Raw genomic sequence first — 12,175 nt, forward strand, 5'->3', positions numbered from 1 at the left:
AACCCACACGTAAGTATATAGACTATTGCTGATAGAGTTCTGTTCGGTACACAACGTCTTGTACCTACTTAGATACCGTACGTAGTAATTGATTTAGACTCCTAGCGAGTCCTAAAGGGCCTACTCGTAGCATCTTTGTGACAGCACTAAACTCAAACATGTTGATATTCACCAGAACTGGATCTGTCAGGAGGCTGAAGAACACCAGCTCCATGTGCAATGGAGATCCACAAACCAGATGCCAGCTGATGGCATGACCAAGATGCTTCCATGTCAGAAGCAAATCAAGTTTGTCAAACAACTACACCTTGTGGACATATGTTCAAAGGTTCAGGAGATTGAGAGATAACTTAGAGTTCATCCTTTTGTCATGGATTGACTACAGGATGAAGGGGTGTGATGGTTTATGGAGTGAAGCGGTCATGTCTGCATGTGTGCTGGTGCAGTGCTCTTGCCTGTTCCAACAGCACTTTCTGGCTGCACAACAGATACGTCATGTAAACAGACCCTGATGACTGCCGGGTGAGAGACAATCACAGAACAACACAACAGAACACAATGAATACAGATTTGACTGCTTCGCGCGGTTGCCACTGACTTACTGCCCTGCGCAGTGTTGAAGTCGTGCCTTAAGCAAAGCTCATAGACACTATTTGACTGGTTCTTGGGGATGAGCAAAGGTACAGTCCGTAAGGGTTGACAGTCACCTAAGCAAGGCTAAGGTGGTCAGGGGTAGACTATCCGGGCAAGGTGGTACAGTGAGTAGACAGAAGTCTGTTCGCGCTAAAAGCTTGGGCCACAACTTCAACTTTTGAGTGAATGTTCACACCTCAATATCTCAACAACCACATGGTGAAAATTAAATCTGATTACAGCAATTGAATGCGCAGAGTCTCAATATTTAGTTTGGTACCCCTGGGCTTGCTCACAGGCTCTGAGGTGCCTTGGCATTGAGTGGATGAGCTGCCTGATCAGTCCATTGGGTAGTGCCATCCATGCCTCTTTCATACCCTCACAAAAGCAATCCCACTCCTCTTGAGTCTCTCCAAGAGTGTCAAACTCAGGGTAGAGGTGGTGTAGCTTACGTTTGAGAGCCCACCACATGTGTTCTATAGGGTTGAGATCAGGTGAATATGGTGGTGCTTTGATAGTCCATATCCCATGGGACTCCAACCACCTCTGAGTGTACTTTGAAGTGTGTACACAGGCGTTATCCCATCCCAGCCTCTGTAGCAGCCATCACAAAATCGCGTTCACGGATAGATAGCTCAGCATTAGGGCTTCAATTTGCTGAATTGGTTGCACTGAAATCTCTCATATGGATAGAGTTATGGTGGATGAAAGTGGTAGGGCCACTGACACGATTGCATTGATGGGGCTGCACGGTCCACTTGCGCGAACACACTTCTGCCGCAGTACTGTAGTAGCCTTCGTAATAGTCGAGGTAATAGCCGTCTAGCCGGAGACCGTGACGACTGGGGGCAATGAGTAGTACAGAGTATACTGTCTGGCTCAAGAGCAAGTGAGATTCCAATAACAAAGTTGATTGACAAGGTTGAACACGATGCCATAAGGGCAGCGTGTCTACTTGCTATATACTTGATCAGGAGGACTGCTCAGATCGCTCGGTACTGAGTATACTGATCGTACCGAGTATACTGAGCGTTCCGAGTATACTGATCGTACCGAGTATACTGCTCGTGCCGAGTGAGATTGATGATCATACTGAGTATCGCCGACGCGGCCTCACTGCTCGGGTCGATCGATACTACAGTTCCTCGGCTCCTCTCGTATCGTTGCGTAGTCCTGTTCGTTCAGTGTTGTTGCGGGTTGCCCTTTGATCGTAACACGCAGTTACACCTTCACTTATTGCATATACTGCAACAGAGGGCCTTACGTCTGTACCTTCTACCTTTGGTTCCTCGCAAATGTCAGATTCAAACATGGAGTATTTATACAGGATCAAAGAGTATGGGTCCCGTCACTATTATGGTAAAACAGTTCTGAACGATTAACTTTCGCGAGCCACTCCAAGCAGCCCAATGAGAACTCAGTCGCGCCATGCTTCACAACGAACAGACGAAATACAGTTTCTCGTTCTCAATCTCCCTCCTCGGTGGAAAAGAGAATCCCAATGCAGATAATCAGAACTGTATGTACATATCGACCGCCTCGGTGGTCAACCTGTAAATCGCAAATTGGTCAATATGTCTTACGAGGGCAGAGAGCTTGCAGCACAATTGTAACTGACGCATCATGGGCAGATCACTGCGTTTGCAAGATAAATATGGGTGAGATGCAGGCCAACATAGAGAACGCACTATGTTGTTGAGATATTGATGCGGCGTCTGCCACAGGAAAGACTATGGAGCGCATGCGGATTCAATTCGCATGGCGCGTATGCGGGGCGGAGTGGCCTTTTTGCAGAAGAACTGAGGTTGACTACCGTAAAATCTCGGTCAACTGGGATATCACTACTGCACGCTAAGTGGGGGGCGGCGTCAGATATCTTAGCATCCGCTCCAATGGCAGCTGATATGTGAATGTGATGGGTCGGTTGATGGATGAAGAGGATGAGGAAGAGGAAACTGTGAGCAGACAGTCAGGAATTTGTCCATTTTGCCACCCGTTATGCACTATGTAGCTCCCATTACAGATGAGCGGCCACGTTTACCGTGACAGATTATGAAGTAAGGACGTCATGTGTGCCACGTGTTTTGATGCAGTGCTCTTACTTGTTCCAACGAGCACCTTCTGCCCTTAGCTGTACGAGACATACGTCATGTAGACGGATGCTGCTGATGGCCGGTGAGAGGCAGCACACAGAAGAACAGAACAAGAACAGAATATACTGATTTTACTGCTCTGCGCGGTTACACCTTCATTTATAGCATCTACCGCAACATTTGCGAGGTGGTCATGCATGACGTTATTCATTCCCATGTACCTTATCCACCTTGCGCACCCTCTCTTCCCTTCAGCAACTCCGTTATGTCTCTTACGTATTGAGCGGCCCTTTGTTTCTATGAAAAATCCGTATACTGCATTTTTGGAAACCTCCAAATCTCGAAATGCTATGTTCGATTCATTAGATTCGCAAGTGTCGGACCCAGGGCTGGGCTCGAACCATGATCCGCAGTGCGTCATTTCATGTCAGCCATCGAAATCGATTAGTGCGGTAGGCACCTGCAAGCGCCGTTGGCGTGCCCCGAGGACAGCCAACCCCAATAGCGCAATGTGCATCGAGGTTTCTGGGAACGAGGTATCTCACTCGCGGTGCCGCCAAATATGACGTTGAGTCTACCCGTGAAGAACGATTGGTCTGCTGTGTGGCACGGCAAAGCGGATTAGGGCGAATGGACGGGCGGGATTATAAACTAGACAATGCAAGCGGCGCACTGCTACTGTAGGTAAGCCCTAGCTTTAGCACTACGCCCGAACAGGGAATTGACATCCAACGTCTGTCATAAAAGGCCTCCCTCCACCGTCATTTTGCATCCCTCTCTTCCACCCATTACTCTACACTCTCATCCCTTTGTCGTATTCGGAAGGGACCTTATCAGTGATCCCTAGTGTCGGATGCAAGCGGATGTCGTGCTCGCTTACCTCTTTGGGACCCGAACGCGAGGAACGCTAGAGACATACTCGTTTTGTTTCCAGCACTCAGATTCCCGGTAGAAATAAGACGAGTTAGGTAAGCGCTCTCCTCATCGTCAACAAATGCAGTGTTTTGTATTCCTGGCGGCGAAATCGATTTAGATTGATTGAAATCTCGGAAGCTCGCGCCCGATTGATTGTTCATTGTCCAACTCCGTACAGTTTCATTCAAAAGGAGAACAATAAGCCACTTGGTACTTTCCGAGCCCATTGAGTTCCGATAACGAACGGCAAGGTCGCTCTGCGAACTCCCGTCCCCAAACATGGGCAACATCGATGTACCGGCAGCCTGGGAGGCACGAGCAGAAATTCCACGGAAGATCCGCGACGATTCGCTGCTCAAGGTGCAACCCCCATTACGAGGGATGCCCGCCGTGCCGCCACAGAACTCGCAGACTCTGCCCAATTTGGTGTTGACACCGAGAGAATTAGAGCTTACACAGGGTTACTCTGCCAACGAGCTACTTGCTAAGCTGAAAACAAAAGAGCTTTCGTCGGAAGAGCTCACGCGAGCATTTCTTCGCCGCGCTGCCGTAGCGCAGCTTGCTACAAACTGTTTGACGGAACTAATGTGGGATGACGCTATCCGAAGAGCAAGGTACTTAGACTCTCTACCTGAGCCTATAGGGCCGCTGCATGGTCTGCCTATCTCCGTGAAGGAACATCAAGGAACTAAAGGGGAAAATCAGCAAGCGAATGGATCCTACGTTGCGTATGTTGGCAAACACCAAGGCTCAACTCTTATATTGGATATTCTCTGGGATGCAGGCTGTGTATATTTTGCTCGCACGACACAACCTCAGACACTAATGCATCTGGAGACCGACAGCAATATCTACGGTAGGACTGTAAACCCCTACAACAGGAACTTGACCTCCGGTGGAAGCAGTGGAGGAGAAAGCGCTTTAATCGGCCTAAGGGGTAGTGTTCTAGTAAGTTCGATTGGTTTCATGATCTCTTTATTGAAAGTGCTAATCTTTATCAAGGGTCTGGGAGGAGATATTGGTGGAAGCATCAGAGTTCCCGCAGCACATTGCGGTATATACGGATTCAAGTAGGGAAGAAGCTTCTTGATCATCGTTCAGGACTGATTGTTCTAGACCCTCGGCGCAACGGCTTCCTATTGCGGGTGGGACAGACCACATGGTCGGAAGGGAAAGCATTCTTGCTACGAACGGTCCCATGGCGACCGATAGAGACTCTCTGGAACTCTTCATGAATATCGTCATTGCTTCCGAGCCCTGGAGATTGGAGCCTGCCATCAGGTTTCAACCTTGGGTCCCTTATCACTTTAGCAGGCCTCTGAAAGTTGCTGTGCAATGGTGGGATGGCGTGGTGAAGCCTCATCCACCCATGATACGTGCCCTAAGTGAGGTTTCTGAAGCCTGCAGATCAGCAGGAATGCATGTCGTCGACTGGAATTGCGAAGATTTGGACCATCGCAAAGGTTGGGAGATACTCTCTGCACTATACTTCCCAGATGGAGCAAAGGAAGTCCTCGGTTTGCTTGAAAAAGCTGGAGAACCAGTTCTGCCATTGACTAAATGGATCACCACTGCGCAGCCAACTGTGAAAGACCTCGATCTCCATGAGATGTGGCGGGTACGTACTTAAATCACAAAGCTCGCAAAGATATAATATTAACGATGATCGCAGCTCTGTACAGAAAGAGATGCGTTCCGGACGAAGTATGCGCGCCACTGGACGAATACCATGAACGAGGACGGTCACGAAGTGGATGTGATCCTTTGCCCTCCATACTTCGGCGCTGCTTCACCTCATGAAATGTCACGATATTGGGGTTATTCAAGTATATGGAACCTGTTGGACTATCCTGCTGCGGTCTTCCCAGTAACCAATGTGGACCCGAGCATTGACAAGGTTGTGGATTATCAGCCGATAAACCATGAGGATCGGTTCGTGCATGACCTGTACGACCCAGATACTTACGCAGGTGCTCCTATAAGTCTCCAAATCGTTGGGCGAAGACATCGGGACGAGAAAGTCCTTGCGGCATTAAAGGCGATTGAGCATGCGATGGGTAGAAAATGATTGCAGTTGAGCTATCAGTTTATATTGATGAGATTACTCGAATGATTTCATGTTCCTCTCACCAGAGTCATCTGCCCGTGAGGCCAATAAAATCGTGACGCAGATCGTTTACAACCCCTTGAGAGCGAGAAAAGATCTCACTAGATGTCAGCAGGGGCCACATATAGCATGAGGCATAACGTGAATACTAGCTTCAGGCGTACAGCGTTTAGTTAAGATTGAATAAAATCTTCCAATAGCCGACAACGCATCTACATTTCTTTACGAGTATTTGAAACAAGCACACTGCACGGTATCTATAGGTGGTCGTAATATTGCATATGAATCAGTTTCCTCGGTTTGGCTTTTCAGATGACAACAAATTAGTTTTCTGTAGATCTAAGATTCGCAACCGTGCCTGGTCGAGGTATCGTCTGATCTTCAGCTCCGATCAACGGTTTAACTCATTAATCGCTTGCTGCATCCTTATCAAGATGGTTATGACAAGTGCAGTCCATTGAGGAGAGGAATATTCCACCTTGGATACAGTCTGCCATGACAACTGCGAATGTGGAATCTCCTATGAGCCTTGATGAAGAGATTGCACTGGAGACAGGCATGCTTGTTGGAGCAAATGATCCAAGGAGGCAGAAGTGTAACATTGTTCGCTTTCTAGTAGAACAATAGCTGCACCTCTGCATGAACCCTCTTTGATTGGACTGCGTGCATCCAAATATATGATTCAATTTCAGCCCTGCTCTTTCTCATTGTAGCCTCGAGCTTGGTCGGTAAAACATATGCCTGCCCTTTTTGCTGTTCTTGAGTAGGGCGAGTCAATAAGCCGGAAGCAACTGAGCGAGGCTCTGCGCTATTTGGACTTTGGCAAAACAGTCCGCAAGGATTCTCCGCTACGTTCAGACAACAGAAAACAGGATCCTTACGAGCCCTTCTGAGAAGATAGTGGGCTGCATGATAATCTTTTGCAAGACTTGTCAAGCGCCTGACTAAACTCTGACTAGCTGGCCCTGACCATGATGGGATGTTCTTGGGTATCAATTGTCCCTATGGTCACCTCCTCATCGTCGCCATTGTGCACCCCACTGGTTATCTCCTCAGCCTGAACAGCAGCCGCAAATTGGCTGGACTGTGGTGCCTTGGGAGGCTCGTGGCGCGTCGCTGTCACCTGCTTCTGCGGCTTCTGTACGCGCTTTGCTGGCTGCTGTTGATGCCTGGGTACCCCATTCCAGCACCGTTGTCAGGTTGGATCTGCCGCTAGTGCCCGATCGAGTATAGGCACCTTTCTTTCACACAACCGTAGATCAGATAGTGTCACGGTTGAGGTGTCTCCATGCAGTCGGCCGCATAGGCGCTTATCCTGTTGCAGTAGTTGCAATGAATGAAGGTGTAACCGCGCAAGGCAGTAAGTCAGGGGGGAACCTCGCGAAGCAGTAGAATCAGTATATTGTGTTGTTCTTGTTCAATGTTGTATGAATGCCTCTCACTGGGCTCTCAGCAGGGTCTGTTTACATGGCGTATGTCTCGTGCAGCCAAGAGCAGGAGGTGCTTGTTGGAACGGGCAAGAGCACTGCACCAACACACTCGGTACACATGACCTCATTACTCCATAAACCGTCACATATCCGCTGATTGGTTGCTACGTCGCACGACTACATGTTGACAGCTATACGACGTCAATGTAGACATTTCCTTAGGGTTAGCTCCACTCCGTAGCATGTAGAATAGTCAGTTCAATCCTTCAATCCTTCACACATGCGTACTGTCCACGCTTCCCGACAGAGAGTCACAAATACAACACACGTGCACAACAATCATACCCATTGACAGCTGCTTCTTTGACTTCTTTGAGTTAGGTTGAAGCCAGCATCAAACTGTTTAGGAGCCGTACGCTTACGATTCGCAGCAGGTGTGGCAGGCGGCTCCTATGTGGCTGCCGAGGCGGCGGAGGGCTTCTTCGAACGCGTTGATGGCATCACAACACCAAGAAAGCTCGCGATAGTGCAATCGACGACTACAAGAAGGATTTAGAAGGCTTCAAATTTTTGAAGTAACAAAGTGTATTGATTGTTGTTGCGGTATCGGTTGGTCCGTACAGTGTCTGACTATACCCCTGACCACTACCCTGGACTAGTGTGTTACAGGTCAGGTATATAGTCGTCTCCTCCTAGCTATATAACAATACAGCGCAGTATTCCATCGACCCGATAGTCCTACGTTATAATTTACCGTAGCTATCAGTATTCTACAGTGGTCCACACCGCTACAATTGTAAGATGGAGGATCTCCGATGTTTGGGAAGTATATTTGCTAGTAATACTTGGTGGCAGGTACAGGCCACGTGACAGTTCCTCCTTCTGGTACGCAGATAACTCCTTCCAACACAAATGGTATCAGTATCGTATTTGTATGAGGATTTGCTGGTACGAAGATATTGTCGTCATCCCTTGCCTGCCCCCGCACGCTAACCGAAAACACCAGGTATTTCAGAAAACATCCACAGCCCAATAGTAGTAGAGAGACCTGTGTTGCTCTTCTAGACACCTACAGCAATAGCTTTTCCGAAAAGCTTCTCTCGCTTCATACACAGTGCCGCGATAAACATAACACCTCCTGCTACAGGAATCAGGACAAACGTCATTTGCATTGCGTGGGTGATGGCCTCACTGGCTTTCTCACGCAGCTCCCCACTCAGTTCCTTCAGCAAGGCGCTTTGTGAGCCTGCTACTGCGCTCCGAATTTCCTTTTCAGAGAAGTCGTTGCCAGCAAGAACAGCTGTCAGCTGCTTGATGGCAGTCGATTGGTAGATTTGACCAGCAAAAGCAAGCGCGATTACTTGGCCGCCAATCTGGGAAACATTCTGCATCTTGAGGCCGGCGCCCACATCTTTGAGTCTCAGAGTCAGGGTCGTGACTGTATAGCCAGTGACCATAGACAAACCGGTGCCAACGGCAACAAGTATCGACAAGCCGTAGATGGTTCCTGTCGACGAACTGGGATCGAGATAAACCATCATAAGCCCACCTCCAACAAGTAGGAATACGCTGGCGATGACGTAGATGACCATGTAGACCTTAATCAGATGGAGAAGGGATCCCGAGATGAGATTTACCGTGACACCGATGACCACAAAAGGGAGTAGACGTACGGCAGCCATGAGCGCTTCATCGTTCTTGACAAACTGAAAGTAGAGGGGGATGTAGTAGATGACGACGTAAAGCGTCGTGGTGCCGGCCGCCGTTACAACGTAGAGTAGCACCGATGTGCGGTCGCGAAGTAGATGAACAGGAAAGGCGCGGCGGCCAGGCGTAGTAAAGATAGAAAAGTATTGCTGTAAGACGTAGAGTACCAGCACTACGCCAAATGCCACAAAAGTAGCAATCGTGCGTCCGTCGTTCCATGGCCATTGGCCGCCAGCCATTGTGAAGGCCAGAAGAAAGCTGACCCACATGCCAGCGCCGAGGATGAATCCGACAACATCAATAGTAATCAAACGGGATCGGATGCTGACTCCTGGCATAGGATGAATTGGCGGGAGGTATAAGAGAAAAGCCGGAGCCGATATCGCCCCAATGACCAGGTTAATGTAGAAGGCCCAGCGCCAAGTTGCCGCAGATACGGCGAAAGCACCACCAATGACTGGCCCCAGGATGGCCCCCAGGCCCCAGAACACGCCGATCAATGACATGTAGAACCCGCGCTCTTTCTCTGTGGTCACGACGGTAAAGTATTGCAATGATCCAAGGTAGATACCACTGCCTCCAGCGCCGGCAAGGACGCGACCAACAACCAGAGCCGTCATATTCGGTGCACCACCGCAGAGAGCTGAGCCAACCTCGAACATGATCACAGTGGCTACGTAGACCCATTTCATGTTGAAGGTGTTGAAAAGGGTACCGAGCAGAAGGATAACGCACACGGAACCCAATGGGAAGCCGGCTCCGATCCAGGCGAGCTGTTCCACCTGGCCAAAGGCTTGGATGACGGGACCCTGTATATCTGCTGCTATTGTCGTGTCGAGGCCGTAGAGGAAGCAGGTGGTGTAGAGGGAGACGCAGATGAGCAACCAAGGAAAGCCGCGAATCGTCCTCTCCTTGTGTTCCATTTCCATCTCAAGGCCAACCTGGATCGATTCTGGTCCGGGATGTGATTCCCTGTTGTCTTTGCTGCCGCTGTACAGAGCTGCTGCATAGCTGGGCTGTTCGTCTGACTGCACAATCGCCGTGCTCTCGACTTTAGCAGACATTCTGGGGGAAGGAAGTGCAATTGCCAATAGGTTGAAGACCAATGAAGAAATCAGAGGTCGAGGCGCATAGGTCGTCGGTGGCAACGGCTATCTTCGGGACGGTGTGGCAGGTGTTTGCTAACATATTGTGATGACAGTGAAAGTTGCGCGCCCCAAGTACCTTTACAAACCAATAATTGCACATCGACAATAAATTTGTAATCAGGAAAAGTCCCTTATTCGTAAGCAGGGCTGCGAGCGACGTAGAGAGACTCTTGGCGAGCTCAAAGAAGTGGAAGATGGACATGGACCACTCCTTATGCTGCCGTACCACAGTACTTGCTCCACTTTCTTATAGCGTCTATACCAACAAAGTGTGGATTTTCCTTGTTGATGACGAGGGCCCAGATATATTCACAAAGGGGGTCATGATCACGTGTCTCCTAGCGCCCGTATGCGTGGGGGTGGTGTGATCGTTTCGGATTTCTTTGTGGGAGCCATGCATTGTGAAAGATTATCCAGCAAATCGGCTGACCTCTCCGAACCACTGTCCCCGGACGTTGGTCGGCACTAGCGTCTGGGCGGTGTGCATTGCCATTTCTCAACGCATCTGCAGCTGCGCAAGAGCTTCTTTCATACCGACGTACGGCTTGCCTGATAGGACGGGCGTGCTCGCACTTCTTGACGCACAGTTTGCCCGCAAAGCGTGCGAGCTCCTTTGGTTCTCTGATGCACGCGGTCGTGGAATGCTATCCCAGACCTGCAGGAGACCAGGAATGTTATCGCGGTGGGACACGTCCGCGAGGAGCAAGTTCAGGCCTTCAACAACTTCAAGAGCCTGGTTGGCTCCTTGGCCTTGATATTGCACCATGGCGTGCGCAGCATCTCCGATTAGCACGGTTCGGCCCTTGACGTACGTGGGGAGCGGCTCCTTGTCGCGGACCTGAAACAGCTGTACGTGCAGGGTGCAACTACAAGTGCAATAAAATTGTCAGCAGAGCTTAACATAACCTAAAAGGAGCAGTGGTCTTTACCGTGTCTGTGCGCGTGATGCACGCCAAACACCAACTACACCAAACTTCAACTACCACATATTTTCCGCAGTAAGAGAGCAATCGAGGCTGCAATTAGAGCTATTGAATTGCTGGACAAAGAAATTTTTTTACCTATACGGCAATAGCCAAAAAGTTTGGTGTTAATTGATCTACGTTATTGTGAACGTACCAAGCTGTTACCCAACCCCATGCAATCAAGATCATCAACCAACCCAAACTGAACCCACAACAAGAGCAGGAGCTTATATATTATATTGGCGAGCTTACAAAACAAGGACTACCTCCTGGAAGGCCTCTTGTTACAGATGCAAATCCCATGGGATCGGTCATTGTACCAATTGAGCCTGAGGCAAGAATGGAAAGTGAAATGGAGGTATTAGTATGGCGCAGCAGTAGTGCAGCCTGTCCCACAACCTAAGTGTAACCAGTCACGTGAAGGTTAGCAGGTTAACAGGTTAGCTGTAAAAATAGGGTAACAACCTCAGGATAGGACAAATGCAATCCTCTAAGGAGGTAAGGTTTCGGGCAGGGCAGCGATATTATGAGGGGAGTGCGTTTGCTAAGCTAGAGCAAGGGCAGTCGTGACAGTTTACTTAGTGCGGCGCGTAGGTTGACTACTATGTGGCCCTCTGGAGACTCGTCGTGCGTAAAACCCATGCTCTTTTATGGCTCCAGCTGCAGCTCATACGCACTTATTACCTGTTTGAACATTGGGATGAGCTTGTTTATAGCACCATAGCGTCCATCGAGCTTTGCTTAGGTGATAAACCCTACTGTTCCAGAACCTGTACCCATCCCTGAGAACTAATCGAACTGTGCTTACAAGCTTTGCTTGAAGTACAACTTAAATAGCTTTCACCACTCCTCCATCAGCTTTCCTACCCCTTCTGATGCTGCGGCATGTTTTTGTATGAGTCTGTTGAAGTTGTACTCTAAGCAAAGCTTGGAAGCATGATTTGATTGGTTCTCAGGGATGAGTACAGTTTCTGGAACAATAGGGTTTATCATAGGCTACCAGCACTTCTCGTTAAGCGGACATTGCATGTAACGCATGGGCGATGACGGTCAATGCGCACACCTATGCCATTGGAGCGAACAGCCACGCGAAACACTTCCGTGTACCGAATGCTATTGCCATCTGCCTGAACTAGGAGACCGCCGAGGGCTGCAACACATACAATATGCTGAAGCT

The 12,175-nt window shown here is 49.2% G+C and overlaps 2 protein-coding genes across 2 annotated transcripts; one reads left to right on the forward strand and one right to left on the reverse strand.

The window, feature by feature from the left end:
• Window positions 1-3,622: 3,622 nt before the first annotated feature.
• Window positions 3,623-5,715, forward strand: BU25DRAFT_401229 (amidase). The gene is made up of 4 exons (XM_033705001.1): window positions 3,623-4,589; window positions 4,644-4,711; window positions 4,758-5,259; window positions 5,314-5,715. The coding sequence occupies exons 1-4, from the start codon at window positions 3,921-3,923 to the stop codon at window positions 5,707-5,709; spliced, it is 1,635 nt and encodes a 544-aa protein (XP_033557256.1). The 5' UTR covers window positions 3,623-3,920; the 3' UTR covers window positions 5,710-5,715.
• Window positions 5,716-7,990: 2,275 nt separating this feature from the next.
• Window positions 7,991-10,294, reverse strand: BU25DRAFT_414584 (MFS general substrate transporter). Its single transcript, XM_033707329.1, has one exon. The coding sequence runs from the start codon at window positions 9,947-9,949 to the stop codon at window positions 8,240-8,242; it is 1,710 nt and encodes a 569-aa protein (XP_033557257.1). The 5' UTR covers window positions 9,950-10,294; the 3' UTR covers window positions 7,991-8,239.
• Window positions 10,295-12,175: the final 1,881 nt, after the last annotated feature.

This window comes from Macroventuria anomochaeta (genome assembly GCF_010093625.1).
Source record: "Macroventuria anomochaeta strain CBS 525.71 unplaced genomic scaffold BU25scaffold_39, whole genome shotgun sequence".
In the NCBI taxonomy this organism is placed as follows: Eukaryota; Fungi; Ascomycota; class Dothideomycetes; order Pleosporales; family Didymellaceae; genus Macroventuria; species Macroventuria anomochaeta.